Below are 20,970 nucleotides of genomic sequence, written 5' to 3'. Positions count from 1 at the left end.
GATAGAGGCCAGCTCCTTTCTAGGCACTACATCCAGGGCCGGCTGGCCTGAACCATTTTGGCACCCCAGGCCCAGGGCGGGCGAGGCCGCCCCGGGCGCATGGCTCATGTGCGAGCCTGCCCCCCTCCCCGGGGTCTGCAGGCCCGCCTCCAGGCGCACACGCGAGCCTGCCCCCGGGGCGTGTGGGCCCGCCTCTGGGCACATGGTGCATGTGTGAGCCTGCCCCAGGGGCGCACGGGCCCACTTCTGGGTGCACGATGCATGCGCTGCCCAGCCACTGCCGCTGGTGCGCAGCCCGGGGCTGCCCGGGCGGGCGGCGCCTGGCCGTACAGGGCCCCGTGGTCATGGGGGGAAGGGCACTGTGGGGTTAATGCAGCCTCCGCCCCTGGCGGCCACTGCAGCCTGCTGGGAGCCAGGCGCATGGCACCCAATGGCAGCTATAAGGGGTGCCGTGCGCCCCTTACAGCTGCCATCAGGCGCCTCCCATCAGTTGGCACCCCGGGCAGCTGCCCAGCTCACCCACCCCTTAGTGCGGCCCTGACTACATCAGGATGTATTGGGCACTATTAATGAATGGGATGTGCAGCAGGCAATTGAAGGGAGGGGGGAACTGGTCATACTTTACAACTGAAGACTTAAAGTGTTCACCAAGGCTTAGTACCTCCTTGACTATGATGGGCTATTTTTATTGAAGGATTCTATGAAGACTAACACTTATCAAGAGGCAGTGGAAAAGAGGTACTCTTCTACCACAGCAATTTTTGGTTTTACATCAGTCTGAACATTCAGCTAAACTCAGCCCACACATGTCATGAATGTGCAGAAGTGCCAGTTTTCCTTCTCAGACACGTGTACTAGATGATGCATGAATCCATGACTCAGCCCCGCACAAATGTTTTTGTAGCCAAAAGCACTGAATATTCACAAAGGAAAGACTAACAGTACAATGAAATGGGGATACAGTGGGACCCAATCCCTATATCTGTCACAAAGGGAGATTTCTCTGAGTAAGGACTTCAGGACATGGGTCAGGGTGAAGTGACATTGAGTAAACCTCTCTCTCATAAGTGAAGCATAATGCCTCTCCCCTGCTTCCAAATCCTGGCCACGTGCAGACTGCAGCGATGTTCAGTGAAGGAAAAATCAAAGAGAAACTCACTGTCAGGGCCATTCCTAAGCATATGTGAACTATGTGGCTGCGCAGGGTAGTCAAAAATTTGAGGTAACCAATTTGTGTGTTTGTAGGCACACTCTCAATTGCATGTGGCCCTGCTCATTGTACACCTGTTTTTTTTTGCTATAGAAATGATTTTCAATATATATTACACTGATCTGCAGAACTTATTTTTTGCCACTTTTGAGAAAAGTGCGAGTGTGAGGGGAGGGGCTAAAGAGTTTTTTTAGGAGTATAATTTAATGTGTTTTCTTCCTAACTGGAAATGCAGGTCTCTGGAGGGATTCTTCTCTTCATTTAAATTCCCCATCTGCTTCCTATTCATTCCTCTAATTTCTGTCTCTGATTTCTTTTCTTCCCATTATTACTTACTTTTAAAACTGTTTTTAAAACTATGTCCTGATTGACAGAAGGAATGGGTAAATTTCTGGCCCTCGGAAACATGTGAGAGAGGCGTTCCTGTACTCAAGCTGTCGAATTGGCAATTTGATCCTAAGGGTAAGTTAGAAGTACATAGGTAGATAGATTTTGACTCCTGACTAATGCTCTCTTCTGTAGTCAACCTACTTCAGCTAGTGATGTTCATTGCCAAGTCCTCTCTCCCAACTGGTAGTCACTTCCTATGTGTGACCTCACAGTGTTATTCACCCATGTAAGTTCTTCCTCTTTTGCTTTCTTTGCAACCTCTTCCACCCGTCTCCTCTTGCATTCAGGCCTATTGAATCTGTCATCAAGAAAGTATAAGTGTGAATGAAAGTCTTTGTCTGCTCTGAGATCTGCCCTATTTTTGCTTCAGTTAAATACAAGAAAGTGCAAGTCTTTATTAATCAAATTTAATATAGCTACTGCTGTTCAATGTGAAAATGTACATACTATTGCTATATATACAGGATAATACAAATAGCAATGCAAATCCATCTCCAGTAGGATATTTGAAAAGTTCCACTTTTTATCAGTGGCAATTCAAGCAATTCCTTTGTACTTCATGAAAGTACAGAATGTTCTTAAAGGAACTTTTTGTTAACTTTGCATGCTGTTAAAAAGCAAGAAAGGAAAGATATCAGACTCAGTAGCTGTCAGCTGTGTGAACGGAAACTTTTCAGAGCCAGCTTTTGAATCAATCTATAATTTCATAAATTTGTCTCTAAATTGAGATAATATACCATAGAGTTATAATCATTTACAATCTTAAGCCTTGGCAGTAGAAACTGAATACAGCATGTGGATTTAATGCTAATGGTGTATTCCTAAGACATATAGCAGTATTAATTTAGCATAAGAACAACTGTATGTATCACTGCGCTATAAAACACAAGCAATTTGTTACAATGATTCATAGTACAACATGTTGATACTCTTACATGTAATTTGTTGCCAAGTGCAAAATTACAATGGGCTACATCCTGAAATCCTTGTTTCTGACTCAGCACCTGATGGGCTTGGTGGATGGATTTGATGCAAGGCATTACTTCAGGATTAATGTTGTCCAAACCAGGACTTCAGGATTTACCATAATTTTTCAACAGAAAAAACAATATCTGAAATACACCTAGTCAATGCTGATTTAAACAGAAATTGAAAAAAGTGGACCAAATCCTTAGATCGCATAAATCAGTATAGCATGGAACTGAGCTGGAGATGTGACCTCTAATCTCTTGATTGTTTATTTTGACATACAGCTTCTCCTTTAAGGCTGAGTCTTGCAAATACATACAAGTCTTTCACCAGTCCCATTACCAAATCCTTTTATATTGGATACCAATACAAAGGAATAAGGATGTGCAGTACATGGGTTGAGGTTAAAGTTACAGTTGGTCAAAGCATTTGGATATCAGAATTGTTTCAATGGAGAAGGGAATATTTCTTCATGAACAGTTTCCTTATTTCCCCCCCTCCAACAGTAATTACACAAGAATTAGTGGGTCAGAAGAAGTGGGTTATATTTCTAGCTATGTCACACAGTTGCGGTATTCTTGGGCTATTTATTTGACTCATGCCTCATTTCATGGTGATATTTACCTATATCACAGCAATTTTGTGAGGTATCATTCATTCATGTTTGTAAAGTGCTCTGAAAACTCTGGTTAAAAGTTTTCTTCATAAAACCCTAACCCGCTAAGGAGATTCGAACTATTATTTATAGAAAACATAGGATGTCTATATTATATTAATAATATGTCTAATATTGATTATTATTATTATTACTAATTTAAACCAGGTCACTGTAACATGGAGACTTGGCCATTCAGCATAGGTTGATACCCTAAGTTTCAGCTTTCACAGACAAAAATTCAAGTGAAGATGAGTTTTGCTTTTCATCCCCAACCTCTTTGATATAAATCATAAAACCTTCATAAAATTTAGCACAACTGAAAGTCCCAGTTCAAGAGAGATCAGAGATTAGAACAGGAATGCTGAAAAATAGATTTAAGGTGAGCTTATTAACTTTCATACTTCCTGACAGTTAATGAATAGGAAATTCACACTGTTCTTTTAAAATTGTGAAACTTCACCTAAAGTTTAGATTTTCAACACTATACATGCTCTCTAAGAGACAAAGCAACCAATTTTGTTTCTTTGTTAGAGTTCTGGACTTTGTCTTTTGAGCAATCTTGTAGTCCAAACCTGCTCTGAATGAAATGATCAGGGGATTTGTTATTGACTTCTAGTAGCGATGGATCAGGATCCAATCCTGAAAGACTCACTCACTCACATTGACTTCAAAAGAACAACTTATTTAAGGATTAGTGAAGTAAAAGATGCAAGATTGCACTTTAGGTCCTTAGTTGCCTATAAGTTTCCTAAGATAAATTTTTCTTCAGTGCTATGATGCCTGCTGTATCAGTGAAGGAAGAACTAATTAGCTGAAAGCTTTACACCTTATAATCTCCCATGACTCAAGACTATATCTGCCATGTCTCAATTGATATTATTTCCCTTTTACATCAGTGGCAACTTGTTGTAATACTCTTTTGCTTTTTTTTTTTAAAGGAGTCAGGTGCCACACAGTCAACTCACAGCACCAGAATCAACCTGATTAGTAATATTGCAGCTTCATCTAGAAACAGTGTCATCTTTTTCATTTCTGTTTCTATCAGGTATAAAGAAATAACATTGAAACAATGAACATTCAATTTAATTTGCAGCTATCTCCTTATTATCTGTCTGGGATGTCAAAAAATTCAAGACCGTCTCACCCATCACAGGGAATATTGTGTGGAACTGTGTCAGGTCTACAATATAAGCCCATTTAAGTTCTGAACTGATGAGCTATAAGTATTTATGTCTTCAGCATATGCCTGTCCCAAAGCACCCAGAAACCAGTATCTTTTCTTTATTGTTATAGTAATTTTCAGGACTGGCTCACAAGGAAAAAATACTACATTTGCCTGCACTAAAAGACACACACCTTGTTTAATCCTCTCCAAGGGAACAGTGGGTAATTTACATACTTAGTTCTACTACAGTCAATGGAAATGCACCAGGGATAGATTTAGATCTGAACTTGTCATCTTTATACTATGTATATACATGAAGAAAATAAAGAAGAACTTATTAAATTATCAAAATTAATACCTACATAATGGTTGGAAAATGGTTCATCAACTACAACACAGTCTGTGTCAAATATGTAATTTCACATTGTTCTCATTTTGGTCAGAGAACTCAAAGTACTCCTAATTCCTAATATCCCACTATATGATCTCATGGGGAAAAACTGTCTTAACTGTACATTTTCCTGAAAAGAAAAAAAAAGCCTTTAATAATAGGCTTTTAAAACCACATTAGCTTAATGGCTAAAACTCCTTTCTTGATAATTGTATAAAGGTTTCTTTAAATGCTTCAAAAGCAAATGGTAAGATGGGATCTTTCACTATGTTACTTTTGCCCAATATCAGACAGTTATGGAAACTTAAATTTCGTTGTCCCTCATCTCAGAAGAGATACTGGGAAATAAAATGGCACTCCCTTGTGATGCATTACTGAGCTGAGACTTAGCTTTTAATAAGAACTGTGCTCTTCGGAACATGAGTCTTTCCTGCTCTTGCTTCAGCTCAATGTAGGAGCGTGAAAACGTGTGGAAGATGGAGGTGACTGGAAATGCCATGAGGAGAATGCCACTCAGAATACTGCTTAACGCCACCACCTGGCCTGGAATGCTTCTGGGAACCATGTCACCATAGCCTACCGTTGTCATGGTGATTACTGCCCACCAATAGCTCGCAGGGATGCTGGTAAACTCATGTGAGTCCGCCATCTCATTTTCAATGACGTACAAGAGTGGTGCAAAAAGGGCAATGGCCACACAGAGGAAGAGCAGTAAGAGTCCAAACTCCCGGGTGCACCTACGAGCAGTGAGTCCTAAGGTCTGCAGGCCAAGGGAGTGCCTGGCCAACCGCATGACATATAGAATCCTCAAGGCACGGAGTATGCGGAGCACCAGACCTACTTTGTCTAGGTAGATGTTGCCAGAAGTTGGCTTTTTGTAGCCCACTGAAGTGGTGTCTACGAGCAAAGTGATATAATAGGGAAGAATGGCAATAATGTCAATCAAAGTTAATGGTCTCCTCAGGAACGCAAATTTGCTCTTTGCCTGAATAAATCTTAACAGGAATTCCAAAGAAAACCATGCCACACAGACAGATTCCACGATGAAAATATTGTAGCACATCTGGGAGCATTCACCCTAGAAGAAAAAGAAGGAGTTTGTATTCAGTTGGTATACTTTAGTTGGTAAAGTGACAGGAATGATAACTTTTTGGTCTTTAAAACCATAATATTAAATGAATTGAAGCTGTAGTAAGTGGTAACCAGTTTGGAAAATCTGTTGAATTACAAGCAAAATACAAAAATTACCAGACACCCAGTACTTCTTCCACTGAAATCAATGGCAAAACTCCCATTGATTTCAGAGGCATTGGGGTCTGGCTACAACTTCCCTAATTTCTATTAGTAGTTACAGTGCTCATCAGTAGCATAAACAAAGCTTCAAGAATGTATGATATGGCTGTCCAGAATAATGCATATTTCTTAGATAAAAATTGTCATTTACAACTTTCAGTATCTTTATCTATAGGTATTATTTTGCTCTCTCTGAAGACAACTACAAAACTTCCACTAGCTTCAATGGGAGCATGATCAGGCCCTGTAATTTCTTTACTTTTTTGAGGGAGCGACATTTTACCATCCTGAAAGACAACTTACTCTCTCCTCCTCCTCTCTTAAGTCGGGCATGGTGCTGATGGACAGGTTCACTGCAGTAATAGTCACAAACAATACAGACAAACATGCAAATACTTTCCCAGGAAGCCCAGACTGAGGCTTCTCCACCATGTCTTGTAACTTTTTCATGCACAGGCTCACTCTTGTCTCCTCCACTGTTTCACCTGGGTTTTCATTCTCTATGAGGTCATCCTCCCTTTCATTCATTTCGGTAAACTCCTCCATTTTCTGCAGATACCTCCTCTTGCAGCACCATTCCAGGCTGTCCTCCTCAATGCCCCAGTAGAGCAGCTCCTCTTGGAAAGAAAGAGCACACATCTCTCGCATAAGCCGAAGCTTCCCCACCCGCAGAAATGTCAGGATTGTCCTAAATGCCCCTGGGTTGCGGTCAAAAAAGAATTCATTGCACGTCACATCATAATCATCACAAATGTTTAGAATGTCATCAAAATTATTACAAAATTTCAACTGGCCCAAGCGCGTCAGGGGAAACTCATCAAGTGTGGTCCATGGGAGCAAGTATTTAATGCCCCCTACATTTATGATGATATGATGCTTCCGGTCCTCAGGGTGAACACTTTTAAAGAGATCCTCTTCTGGGTGAATTAGCTTAGCTCTTTGGTAAAAGACTCCCTTGAGGCTTTCTGTTTCCGGAAAGAATGTGTGGTTGAAGGAGGTATCTGAAGCACAGCTCAGGGCGCTATAGTCATAATCAGAATTTTCTCCTGTTAAAAGAGTCATCTTGAAATCTAACTTCACATCCCTTAAGACACTCCAGCCAGAGTACTCTGGAACAAAGAAAATACAGATGTTTGGTGTTAGTGTATCTGTTTACTCTCTGTATCTGAAACAAAGATAGTTGAATTTCATTCACCATCTTTAGGGCTGCTAAAGAAATCACAGAGAAAATGTATGGTTGTAGTGGCTTTGTATTTTCAGCTGAATTCAAATGTAAAAAAAAAAAAAAGGTTATCATTGCACAGACACACAGAATTCAAGTGAGTGGTGCCAAAAAGGAACTGGGGGGTGGGTGGGAACATATTCCTGTTTGTTTACTATATATAAAAATCTTTTAAAATATTTTAGTAACAAGTACATATAGAAGAATCAGAAGTTGATCATGAAGAACTTCACTAAATCAGGCCAGTACGCAGGAATTTCTGTGGGGCGTGTGTGTGCTTTTTTTGTAAATGTGGACTGCAAGGGTGTGACTGCACCCCCCCCCCCCCCCCCCCCCCCGCCATGGTCTGCCAAGTAAGCGGGGAAATCAGCCCCAGCTGGCCAGAGTATGGGGGAGGGAGGCTCTGCCTTTCCCAGGTCAGCCAGAGCATGCTTACTTGGGGGGGACAATGGAGAGATACCTTTGCACCCTCCTTCCCCCCCCCCCCCCCCCCCCCCCCCGTGTACTGGCCTGTAAATGTACTTGTTTAGTCAGGAAGTCTTAGACTACTTTCAAGGAAATCAAATGGAAACAATGTCGACAAAACATTTGAATTGCTATTCAAACATAACACTTACATGTTGTGTGTAGCTGGCCATATAAATGGCAGGACAACTTGCTCTCTGGAGCCTCAAGCCTTACTCACAGAAGACTGTTGAATAATTTTATATGAATTGCACTGTGCACACAAATCATACACCAGTCTTTGGATTCAATAATTGTTTAATAGACATTGCTCTCACTCTACTGCTAATATATTGAATACAGTCAGAGCAAAGGTACCTTTTTCTGTCATGCAGAGAGTCTCTAAATTGATTCTTATGGTATGGTTTGGAAAATATTAAGGAGCACATTCTCTCCGTTACACTGGTGCACAATTGGAGTGCCTTCACACAAGAAATGGAGCGATCCTCCTAGGTTCATTCTAATATAAATATTTGGTCCTGAAACTGCTAAACTCTCTCTTTCTGACTTACTTGCTGCACTGAAACATTCACTTGAATTGCTTCAGAAAGTGGCTGCTATGAGAGGAATATGCTATGCTGGCTCTAGATTTTTGATGTGTATATCCAGCCAGCATTTAACATGAATTGCTGTCCAATTTTTTTGGGGGAAGGGGAGTATTATCAGTGAATGGCAATTTAGTGCAATTCATAAATAGTAATCACACTTGCTGGCCACATGCTCTCAGAGGGACAGTAAATATTCCATTCTCCAGGCTTCCACAACAATATGTTTTTGCTCCATGCACTTGTGACACTCTCTCCCCTTTAATGGGCAGGAAGGAGGGAAGCTGCTACAATATGCTCCATTAGACAGAACTGCTCTTTTCGGGTGTTAAAGATTATAAATGAAACCATTTATTTTAAAAGCTTACACACTTAATAGCCAGAAGCACCACAAGTATCAAGCAGCAGAAGAGCTGCATTTCAGTCTCAGTGTGATGGACTTCTCATGCATGTCCAAATTCTCTGTGCAAAGCAGAGTTTACTGTTACCATTTACTATTCTCTATTCTGAAGTTTAATCCCCCTTCCAGAGCTAACCTTTTTTACCTGTTTTCTCAGGAGCAGAGGAACTTGTGTCCTTGGTGAAGTGATACCTTGCTGCTTCTGACACCTCACAGTCTAAAAGGAGTTTCACAATCACCTCTCCTTAAAGAAAGGATAGAGGATTCTCGGTAAGAAAAACCTCTGCAGAATACACCAGCTTCATTCAACTCCTCCTGGAGCCACAGCACTCCTTCCTGGCCTGAGATAAGCAAAGAAGGCTTAGTCTTCATTTGTCTCATGTCACAGGATCTCCAGTGCTGCTCCCCATGCTTCATGAACACAGCTCACAGGAAAGGTGCCACAAACTCCAATATGTTCAGCTTTCAATGCCTTGTTACACAAACACTCACTCATGAAACTGAGCTCTAAGTTGTTTTTGTCTTGTACAGGAACATTCAGATATGGCAATGCCCAAAGCAAGAGAAATGCAATTCTAAAAAATCTTTGGAACTGAAATGTGGAGAGCAAACAAAGGACCAAATCCACAGGCCCTTAGGCAAGGTTCTAATGGATTTTAGTGAGTGTCTTGCCTGAACAAAGACTGAGTAATGGGCTATTGATTCAAATGTCATATTTTTCTGCAGGAACATTGATACAAAATGTAACCCCTATGTAAAAAGACACGCTCTGGGAAATGCCAGCCAATGCTAAGATAATCAGTGAAGCGTCATGACAAGTGATGGCTCTCTGCCATTACTTACTGGTAAAGCTGCAGAGTTCAGATAAGCTAATAAATCCTGTATAGGATGATAGCCGGGCCTCTTAAGTTTGTACTTGCAAACGACAGAGGTTAGGGAAGTGCAAATTTAGAGGCCATTTTTCAAAGATTGGCTTTAAGGGTAGATTAGTTTTAGTAAAAGCACTTTTCAGAGAAGTAGAAGCTTAACAAACAAACTTGCAATAACTTTGAGATTTAGCCCTAGCATATAAAACATTCCCATTGATTCTATAGCTAGTCTTCTAGCAAAGTATTTCGGAGATACTGTACTTCATGTAAATGATGCCATTGGGAATTCAGGCAATATCCACAGCTGAGATGTGGGAAACCCTGGAAGATACTGAACTGACACCCATACAGCCTCCTTCAATGCCATCCTCTCTTCCATTTAAAACAAGTTTTATTCGTAGCAACTTGGCTATGTCTATCATGGGGCGAGACCAAAGTAAATGCTGATATTTTTATAGTTCATTGAAAATTTGTTTATGATCAGTAGAAGAGCTAAATTAACCATTCTCCTTTTTCCTGTATCAGATGATGTGGGTTAATAACAGCTTATGTCCTGAATTGCAGCCAGAAAAAAATGAGGAGGCAGCTCATATCTGTAATTGGTTTGATCTCCCACAATCACTGTTGATACAACGTGAGGAAATGGGAGAAAAAATGTAAATGTTACATGTCAGGCTTACACTGTAACCCACAGGCACCAACTGTGAAATCATTAAGCCATAAAAATGGGTTCTTTTGTTGATTTCTCACCTCTGTCTCTGTATGCGTGCAAGACAACAGGCTAAATTAATCCCTACTGTAACTCATTGACTGGCTGGGGCTATAAAATGTGGCCACTGGCTACCCTTTTCCTGTAATGAGAGACTGAGAAGCTGAGATAATATAGCTTGTTACAGTAGATACCCATTTCTGCAGTTCCTCTACTTCACATGCAAGTAACACAACTTTGGGATGAGGCTGAACGGAGCCAGGCCAGAGGTGGGAAATACTTTGGACAGCTAACTATAACTTTTTGTTTGGCCACTGTAGAGTAGTCTTCTTCCATGGAGGGTAAACTGGTCCATAGAGTAAAATTCCCCCACATTGTCCCAGCACTGCTGGACTCCTGGAGAGTAATAATCCCAAACATTCTCCTATTTAGGACTAGGGATGTTAAATATCTGTTAACTGAATAGTCGAGTAACCTCATGAATTCTTATCGGTTAGTCGACTATTCTATAGACCCTGGGGCGGGACTGGCAGCCAGTGCGCTCTGTATCAGAGGCAGCAGCATGGGGGTGCCAGGCAGAGGCTGGTCTGTGAGGGCAGCCAATTAAAAAACCAGCTCCCATCGTGGATTGGCTGCCTATTGCCCTGCGTTACTGCCTCTGATAAAGAGGCAGAAATATGGAGTGGCAGTAACCCCTGTTCAGGGGTGGTCTGAGCTCCCGGACTCAGCATGAGCCATAACTGAGCCGGGCTGCTTACCTGACCGGTTTCTAATATATTTTAAATGCAGAGCCACAGCAGGGGTAGGTCCCAGACACATCGCAAGCCAGGACTGAGCCAGGCTGCTGGCCAGCCTGCTAAAAATTTAGTGGCAAGGGGAGAGGAGAGGGAAATGTGTGTAGTCTATAGTATTAACCTATAAGCTTTTACTTATCAGTTAATTGACTACACTATTACTTCCCTATTTAGGACTAGACCGGGGTGGGCTATAATTTTTGGCTGGGGGCTACTTTAAAAATTGGGGAAGGGCCAGGATGCTTCTGGGCTTCCCCACCCACAGACCATGATTGGTCCCCTTTGCCTCCCCTTCCCACTAGGCACCTATGCCCCTGGCAGGGCAGGAAGAGGCTTCACATGCTCCGCCCCCTCCCCCCAGGCCACTCAGGACTTTGAAGTGCCACGTGCTCCTCACAGTACCGGGGCAGGGCGAAGAAAGTTTTGCAATTGGCCTGGGAGAGGGGAGAGCGTGTAAAGCCTCCTCCTGCCCTACCCCGGCCCTGCGAGGAATACATGGCCCTTCAAAGTGCCTTGCACTCCTCGCAGAGTGGGAAGAGGCATCACACGCTCCCCTGCCCCCAGGCCAATCAGGGTCTGGGGATGGGGGAGCTGCGCAAAACTTCCTTCGCTCTGTCCCCGCCCTGCGTAAGCGTACGGCACTTTGAAGTGCTGTGCATTTCTCGCAGGGCAGAGGAACTTTGCGTGCTCCTCCCGCCCCAGGCCAATCAGGGCTTGGGGATGGGGGGAGTACGTGACATTTCCTACTGTCCTGCAAGGAGCGCATGTCGCTTCAAAGTGCTGTGTGCTCATGGCAGGGCAGGAGGAAGCTTCGCACCCTCCCCCTCCTCCACCCCCAGACCCTAATTGGCCCGGGGGAGGGGGAGCAGCAGGGCCTCCGCAGGCTGGATCCAACCTGCAGAGGCCCTTTTGCCCACCCCTGGACTATCTAGAGAACAGCATGCTACCCTCTGCACTAGGCTATTACCACTCATTGTATCTAGGCATGAGAACTCCAACATTAGCAAAGCTGCAATAACTCCAGACCACAGCAGCCTTCTCTTTAGCAACATCAAATACATCAGAAGCACTTTGTCCACCTCACCTCCTCATGTTCCACTCACTACCCTTGGGTGGCTGTGGAATACTGGGCCAAACTCAAGGTCTCAGAGCTAAACGGCCTTTCAAGAAAGTTTAAAACTCACTCCTTTTAATTGGGCATTCCTGGAACCGTGAAGGAAAATTCCAAACAAACAACCCTCCCCCTCCAAAAAAAGACAAAAAGGCGAGGGAAAAAAAGGAGGAGAGAGTAGGAGAAAATAAAAGATAATAAAAAGCAGGTTTGCAGGCCCTGATTAGGTGACACAGGAAGGAAAATGAAACAGGATATTTTGTCCTACTGTATTGTGTTTGTATTATTCTCTAGGCAGCTCTGTTATACTAGGGCAGGGGTTCCCAACCTGGGGTACACGTACCCCCAGGGGGGATGAGAAGCTTGTCAAGGGGATATGGGGAATATTTGGTAAATAACTAGATTATCCTAATTGAAATATTCCAAAAGTAGTAGTGTTAGTGAAAAAAGTTGTGGATTCCAGAGTCTAGAATTTATTTCCTTTCATATTGAATAGGGGGTACGGGAAGGTTTACTAAAAGCCAAGGGGGTACGGGGACTGGAAAAGGTTGGGAAACCCTGTACTAGGGTAATATGCTCAAGACTGACATGGACAGGACAAAGCTGACTAACTGCAGGTTTCGGTAGCTGTTGAGCTTTTCAGTGATGAGCAAATTCTGTTCACCTCTCAAAAATCACTACACCATAAGCCAGCAGTAGGATGGTGCTTTTGCTTAAAGGATAGGTAAGTTCACCCCTTGGATGTCTGTAAAGTTTTCATTCAGTGATTTGACTTCTCTGCCATTTTCAAAGACAATGTTCATTTGAAAAGTAAAAATGTTCAGTGGTTACAAGGAAGCTACAGCAAAGCTCTGTAAGGACCAATCTCATCCTTGGTGTCACTCTATTGGCTGCAATGGATTTAAACCAGGAATGAACTTATCCCATTTCACTCCAACCTAAATAGAGTATAAAAATGATGAGCTATAACCATATTGTTATGAAACACAAGAGACCAAGAACCACTACCACAACAGGAATTTAGCCTTCTACAATTTTCACAAAAGCACTGTGTAAATTTCAATTTAAGAGTTATTTTAGGTTAGCCAGTGGCAGGCTGCCGGTGCTTTATTTACCTGCGTAGCTGCAGATATGGTTGTTCGCGACTCCTGTTAGCTGTGGTTCCCTATTCCCAACCAATGGGAGCTGCAGCACGCGGTGTTACTGTTTGCACCACTTCTCGCAGCTCCCAGTGGACGGGAATGGTGATCCGGGGCCAATAGGAGCTGCGAGCAGCCGTATCAGTGGATATGCAGGTAAATAAAATACCAGCAGCTTGCCAAAGGCTAACCTAGCAAACTTCATTCAGTCTGTGGGTTGCTTATTGCTCACCCCTGCATTGGACAAACTAGTCAGTGCATAACAATAATTATTCTGGGTGATGAGACAGGCCAAATTCTAAAGCGGTGCTGTTGCATTGGCCTGCTCCAAGGAAACAGTCATGGGTAATGCCCAGTGATGAAAATCCACTGGCTCCTCTCATTTCTCTTTGAGACTCTCTATTTTCTCTTTGAGTGGACTGGGACTTGAGAAATTTGAATCCTCTTTTGGGCTATGCTGCTGGCCTTCTATGTAACCCTGGGCTTCTCTCTGTGTTTCTTTTCTCTCCACCCTCTTCTGTCACATCATTTTAGCTTGCAAGAAATCTCTTCAGAAATCTCAAGCCAGATCCAGGTGTGGATTCTTATTTAATATATTCAGTGAATAAACCATGTTAGAAATTTGTCTGATTGCTCTGATTGACCCTACAACCTAGGGTGGCTGTCAGACTAAAGAAGTTAGGGGAAAGGAATGATTAAGGATGCCCTTCTAAAGAAACCAGAAACAACTAGGTATCTGTTCAAACTCCAGTTCCAGGTTTTTTTTCTTAATGTCCTCTGCAGCATTTTGATTTCTGCAGTGCATCTGTGATGCAACCAGAAACCCTGCAAGCAGCCTTGCTACTCTTCTGTTATGCAGACAGGCCAAAGCCATATCTGGAGAATATCAACAGCAGGAGGGGAACTTGGGTCCCTATAAACCCTAAGGCTATGTCTACACTACAGGTTTTGCCAGAAGAGGCAATACAAATGAAGTGCTGATTAACATTTTCTTGTGCTTCATTTGTATAATTTCTTCCAATTCGTTTTTTGCGCAAAAACAAGCAGTGTGGACTTTCCCGTTTTGCACAAAAACCCTTTTTTGCGCAAGATCCTTATGCCTCAGAGAGGGGTTTTTGCACAAAATGGAAACATTCACACTGCTTGTTTTTGCGCAAAACCCCCTTGCACAAAAATGGATCGGAAGTGATTATACAAATGAAGCATGAGAAAATGCTAATCAGCACTTTATTTGCATTGCCTATTCTGACAAAACCTGTAATGTAGACATAGCCTAAGTGTCTGAATATTGTAGTTCCCCAAGACTTCTCTTCCAAGTCTCGTGGCTAGTATCTCATTCATTTGCTGCTATTTATAATTTCCTCTGGTTAAAACATGTTACAATGCAATGCAACTACTTATATAATTTCTGCTCCACAAAGATTTGCCATAAGAAGCCTTCCTGCAATTTAAAAATTATTCCTACATGATACTTCTCCAAATGAAAATAAAGTTCCGTATGCTTCTCAGGCTGTATTACAAATCCAACTTGTTATTCTTCAACACCTGAAGCTCCTCTGTCTACCATGTGGTGCACACACATATCACCTATCTGTGGATAGCATGCTGAAATACTCTAGGACAGTATTGACACGGCTAGTTACTAGTGACAGGGTACTTAAACTTCTATTCTACTTGCAAACACACCCTCCATATTGCAACCTAAGGAGATCCCCTAAGGATACCCTCCTCCAGATTAACTGTTACTACTTCTTGTCATTAGCAAAACAAGGCTTGTAAAGGTTAGCGTATGAGATTAAAAATAAGAAGCCATAATTATATTAAATATATCCTATGAAAATAAGTAAGCATGCATCTCCTACTCTGATCTTCAACCACTAAACTAAGTGCTGACTTGTTTTATTTGAATATGTTATTAAGACTAATGCTTCTGTCAATAAACAATAAAAAAAGAAACAACTTTTGCCACAAAAAACCCCTGTCATCCTGGGAGATTACTCCAATATAGTAACGAATAACTTGCTCTCTTACTTCCAAATAGATTTTCCATTGCAAGCAATTTTAGATGAGGTACATTTGATAGACGCTATACTAAATGTTAATCATTTTGACAAGTAATTGAGGTTTATGGTGTGAGTGTGTGTTTATACACACACACACACACACACACACACATTTTGCCATTAATGTGAAAAGAGAACATTGTGTACTACTGATGGATCAGGTTCTATTTCACAGACAGAAGCTTTCTTCCCAGTCTAATCCTATCCGGTTGATAAATAAGACAAATACACAACCTGTAGCTTGTAACACAAAACAAAACAAAACAATGAGGAGTCCTGTGGCACGTTAACGAATGACAGATTTATAAGAGCATAAGCTGAAGAAGTGGGTCTTTGCCGACAAAAACTTATGCCCAAGTATACCTGTTAGTCTTTCAGGTGCCCTGGGACTCCTCGTTTTTTGCAGCTACAGACTAACACTCTACCCCTCTGAGATTTGCCACAAAACAAACAAAAAAAATCATTAAAAAGGTCGGAATGAAGCAGAAAACTTTTTTTAAAGAAAAGAATAGGAATTGGATAAAAGGCAATTAGCGAGCACGGACACGAATCTGAAACGCAAGCCGGAGCGAATCGCACGGCACAAACACACAACCAAGAGAGAAGGAGACAAAGGATGAAAGCGGATGTAAATAAAGAGCCATGTCTAGCCGAGGCAGCTAGCGGCGGGGCTCCATAGAAAGGAGGAGAGGAAAGTTCAGGACCTCCCTTCCCGCCCTCGCCCTCCGGGGACTTGACTACCCCAGAGAGCCACTTGAGTGAACTCAAGGAACATTATTTTAGAACAACAGCAGCACTGGGGGCCCGGCAGGGTCCTTCTGGCGAAGCCCCGCTGCGGGGTGAAACCTGTGGCTCGGAAGTGCTGCGTGTGCGTGTGAAATCCCAGCACCTGCCGGGGAGCTGATCCAACCCTCCCGCACTGGGCAGCCTCCGGGCTGGGGGCGGCTCGTATCCCCGGAGGGTGCCAGCGGGTGACAGGCAGGAGCAGAAGACAGCGCGGTGAGGGGGGGATCACGCCCAGCGCCCTCCCCCCACAAGAGCCGGACCCCGAGCGCGGCGGGCAGGCCGGGCTCCGGCTGCTCCTCGGAAGGGAGGAAAGTTCGCCAGAAACTTGCCCGGGAAGTTCCCCGACGCGGCAGGGCAGGGAGCCGGGGAGCGCAGCCAGCCCGCGGCGCTGGAGAGGGGAGCCGGGCCGGGGGTCGGGACGCTCTTACTTGGCTCGGGCGGGCGGGGTCCGTCCCCAGAGGAGCGGGCAGGTGCGGAGGAGCCGGGCGGCAGGAGCGGCGGCTGGGGAGGGAGCCAGAGCTGCACTGAGCAGGGCAGAGGCGCCGCGCCCAGAGCGCGAGCGGAGGGGCTGGGGCTGCGCCCACAGGACGCTCCCTGCCGCTCCCGTCGCTTTGACGAAGAGGGACAGAGTCATGGTAACCGGGGCTCGCAGCCGCGGCACCCAGGGCCGCCGGGGAGCCAGCGCCGGGCCGCCGGGGAGCCGGGCACCGCGAGCAGCCGGCGCGCACCCTCCCTCCGGCGCAGGCAACCTACCGCTGGCAGCAGCTCCGCGCACGTGCGCATCCCGCACATGCAACAGGCCGCCGCGCGCTCCGCGGGCTTCCATAGCCCCCCCCTCCTTTTGCCCCCCCCGCACGTGCAACAGGCAGTGCGCGCTCAGAGCGAGGTGCACCCAGGCAGTAGGCAGCCCGACACGCACCCCCTCCTCATCCCTCTGTGACCGTGAGCTCACCTGAACCAGCTCACCTTAAGCCTGGACACAGGCATGAGCAATATGAGTCCACATATGCAGCAGGCACTGGCCTGCACGCATTAGACACAGGCATACACGCCAGCACCCTTCCTCTAGTGTACAAAAACGTGCCTGTGCTCACTGTAAACACGCAGGTGCTATGCACACCCCCTGAGTATTATTTATTTTTGTAGTATCCCAGCAATGTGGTAGGAATTTTATGCATAACTATGAAGACAAGGTTTTGACTTTACTGTCTTCCAGTCTAAATAAAAGTGTACTGATAGGTATCAGAGGGGTAGCCCTGTTAGGGGGTATCTGCAATAACAAGGAGTCCTATGGCACCATAAAGACTAACAGATTTATTTGGGCATAAGCTTTCATGGGTAAAGACACACTTTGTCAGATGCTTGGAGTGGGAATTACAGAGGCAGGCATAAATAGGCTGGCATAAGAAAAGAAGGGAGTTACATGTGTACTGATTAGAAATGTATGCATACAACATGTGTGTACCCTGTGCATACAGACACCTACAGAGTCCATGTGCATCACCATATGCACTCACTGGATCACTATATTAAAACTGCTGAGAAATCGGCCAAGCTACCTTCTGACAATAAATGTGTATTTTGCAGATTCTTTTAATAGAGGCTTTCAGTTTTACCTTGCCTGCATGTCTCTGGGGCCTTGACCTGTCTGGGAGTGACTGGAGGAGCTGAGCACAGAAGCAGTTTGTTTGCTACAAACATGAGATACTTTGCACCTTCTGCATCAAACTATTTCTGGAGGGCAGGTAACTGCTCTGAAGTTTATTAGATTGTTTCAAGAATGAGGATGTCAGGCTGTTAGCCAAGGAAAATCCAGGTCCCACTCAGCTGAACCCTCGAAGACCTGTCAAGTCCCTCATTTCTAAACTGACAGCAACATTTTACCTTCTCTTCTGCAAACCCTAGTCCCGGAGTCTGGGTATGGAAAAGCTCTCTGAGCCCTGCAGTTGAGCAGTTGGGCCGCAAGGTGTCGCTGCATTGCTGTTTGCTTAACAGGATATTCTCAAATTGATACATTTTTGTGAGTTGCAGGAGACAACCACTCACATATTGGTTGCATCAAATAATACTATTGACAGTAATGCTCTTGGTTCCATCCCCCATTATGTGCCAATGCAACTCAATGCTATTGAAAAATAATCAGACCAAATGACAGTTACAATAATAAATCACATAACATAAACCAATAAAAACTAAATGAGAATTAATACATTTTATTCCTATGGCAAGTCCCAAAATGCTATTAAAACTAATGATCTACTATTAGAGTTTTGAAAAATACATAACTCACCATCATTGCTATATTTCTCACTAAAGATGTATGGAGTGGCAGATATGCAAGACTCTTTATACTGTATTTTTTTACAGAAAGATTCATTTGTATGGATTGAATCTTGATTTTAAAAGTGTATGTGTTTATGATTAATGTTTGCTATGTGGTTATGGAACTGGACTGAGATTTAGGGGACCTGGGATCAGGGCTGGATTATCCATTAGGCACAATAAGCTCCTAAGAAGTACGTAAGTACCTAGGGCTCACGAAAATGTTTATGGCCTATGAAAAATGTTGGGCTTAAAAAAATATTCATAATTTGACTTGAAAATAAGAACCCTCCCCCCCTGCCTGCTAAATCAAATTTAATATTTTGCTATCTTTAGTCAACAACATACTGGTATAACAATTAAATATTAGGCATATAGGCAATAGGACATTCCTTCTTTATATATTTATATATAATCTGATTTAAAGGCCTATGATTATGAGAGTGCCTATGAAGGCCTTAATTTGGCCCTGCCTAGGATCAGTGCCTAGCTCTGCCAGACTTGCTGTGTGACTTTGGGCAAAACACTTAATCTCTGTAATAGATAATAATGCTTCTTTGTGTCCACCATCTGTTTTTCTTGTCTGCTTAGGCCTTAGTCATGCAAAGAGACATGTACCCATATGGAACAACTTGCAAGACCTAGGACTGTAAGCTACCTAGGGCAGAGACCATCTCTTACTATAAGTATTATGTGCTTTGCCACCTGTGGTTGCTACTATAATGCAAATAAATATTTAAAAAAAATTAAGTTACGATTGTTTTAGTAAAATCTCTCCTTTTTTAAAACTAAAGTGGATTGGTACTGAAGTTCAGAAATGTGTGGACACAGCAATAGAGATGTACAGTACTTATCTTCTTACTCAATATTTATTAAATAGCAGCTGTGGAGAGGCCTAGGTAACAGGAATCTTGGGTTCTATATCTGACTATGCAAGTCACTTTTACTGTGACTTTCAGGAAGTCTCAGCTTCAGGGCAGGATTAAGAAAGGCACTTCAGGAGCTGCAGCACATGGCCCTGGGGGCCCCCACTATAAGTTCTTAGGGCTGTCAATAGTCCAGATCTTTTCCTAAGGCCTCTTTAACCTGGGGACCTTGGCTTCAGCCACTAAAGTCCCTGAGTGTTATCTGGCCATGCCTGGTAGGCTGGGGAAGGTAGTTCCGCATGTTGCCATCCCCTTGCTAGGCTGGACATGCATTTCACTAGCACTGGGAGAAGCTCTGTCCCCATACTGCCCTTGTTTGCAGGCTCTGTCCCAGCAGCGCCCATTGGCTGGGAGTTGCCGCCAATGGGAGCTGTGGGGGGCCACGCCTGTGAGCAAGAGCAGGGCAACATGACCCATGCTGAACCAATTGCTTCCCTCTACAATGGGAGCTGCCCTAGGTAAGCACTGTGCACCTTAAATTCCTGTCTGAGCCCTCTCCCACACCTTATCTTCCTCCCAGACCTTGCACCCTAACCCCTTGTCCCAGCCCTGAGCCCCATCCTGTACCCTAAGTCCCTAACTCCTGCCCAGATCCTGCACCCCCACCCCGTCTCCTGCTATGAGCCCCTGTCTCAGCCTTCAAACCCTTCAAACTTCAAACCTCTCAGCCCCACTCTGGAGCCTACTCCTGCACCCCAAATGCCTCATCCCCAACCCCAGTCAGAGCCCTGACCCCCTCCTGCACTCACCCTCCTGCCTCAGCCCATAACCCCCTTCTGCCTTGCTCAACTTTCCTTTCTCCCAGTTTATCCATTGATAAAATGGAGGTTACTACTCTCCACATTGGTGTTTTGTAAGTGTTTGGAATTCCTTGGGTGAAATATGCTATGCAATGAGAAATATTACTAATTATGATGTGAAAGTAAACAAACTGCAGCTTTTTAAAGTAAACAAATAGCATGATACGGGGAGAATGTAATGTAGCCCATATTATGATGTTTTAATGCTATAGGTAGAAATTGGAGGGAGGAACATAGGTTGCAGAAGGAAGAGTTTGGAGGAAGCATCAAGATTGCAGCATCTCTGTAAATAGTTCCCTAAACATAGAGGAAGTTTAGTTTTAGACACATGAAGTCCTTTTATGTTACCTGTGAAAAGTGGTGGCAGCAATCAGTCTAGTGAGACTCACAACAAGGAGGAAAGTGGGATTAACAGGCAAATGAAGCAGGACACAGACACAGAGCAAACAGGCAGCATGGAGGGGAGACTCAGATCACTGAGAATGCTCAAACAGAAAAACTCAGACAAGCATGGAAGCAAGAGCCGAGTCTAGTGAAGGTAAAGCTTTTTCATTGTCTTGCTGGGAATAATGCAGGAAAGGTGAGTGAGATACTGGAATGATGCCTGAAACACTGGAACTGGATCAATGTGTTTGATGAACACTCTGATCCCAGACAGAATGACACTACAGAGAAATACTGTTTTTTGGCTGAAATCAAGAAGC

General features: G+C 43.8%; 1 protein-coding gene across 4 annotated transcripts; it reads right to left on the bottom strand.

The window, feature by feature from the left end:
* Positions 1-272: 272 nt before the first annotated feature.
* On the bottom strand, positions 273-17,287 carry KCNG1 (potassium voltage-gated channel modifier subfamily G member 1). Of its 4 annotated transcripts, none has more exons than XM_089769673.1 (4): positions 16,647-16,959; positions 8,893-9,088; positions 6,380-7,185; positions 273-5,861 (listed from the first exon to the last, which is right to left on the bottom strand). In XM_089769673.1, the coding sequence occupies exons 3-4, from the start codon at positions 7,136-7,138 to the stop codon at positions 5,088-5,090; spliced, it is 1,533 nt and encodes a 510-aa protein (XP_089625799.1). In that variant the 5' UTR covers positions 7,139-7,185; positions 8,893-9,088; positions 16,647-16,959; the 3' UTR covers positions 273-5,087. The 4 variants fall into 4 exon arrangements, with proteins under 4 accessions (XP_089625799.1, XP_089625800.1, XP_006129501.4 ...); XM_089769674.1 differs by having other exon boundaries at positions 8,893-8,991; XM_006129439.5 differs by lacking the exons at positions 8,893-9,088; positions 16,647-16,959 and adding an exon at positions 16,972-17,287.
* Between the last annotated feature and the right edge of the window lie 3,683 nt (positions 17,288-20,970).

The sequence above is a fragment of the Pelodiscus sinensis genome, chromosome 17 (genome assembly GCF_052426305.1).
Source record: "Pelodiscus sinensis isolate ZL-2025 chromosome 17, ASM5242630v1, whole genome shotgun sequence".
Classification (NCBI taxonomy): Eukaryota; Metazoa; Chordata; order Testudines; family Trionychidae; genus Pelodiscus; species Pelodiscus sinensis.
The sequence above is the reverse complement of the archived record's forward strand: the minus strand, read 5'-3'. Positions and strand labels throughout refer to the sequence as shown.

What these genes read in the sequence shown, in the direction of transcription:
- KCNG1 (XM_006129439.5), bottom strand. Translation starts at nt 17,044, where the DNA reads ATGGAAGCCCGCGGAGCGCGCGGCGGCCTGTTGCATGTGCGGGATGCG. An exon ending in GCGCGGAGCTGCTGCCAGCG is followed by an intron (nt 7,186 to 16,971) that starts GTAGGTTGCCTG and finishes TCTTTGTTCCAG; the next exon opens with AGTACTCTGGCTGGAGTGTC. An exon ending in TAAGAGAGGAGGAGGAGAGA is followed by an intron (nt 5,862 to 6,379) that starts GTAAGTTGTCTT and finishes TTTTTCTTCTAG; the next exon opens with GGTGAATGCTCCCAGATGTG.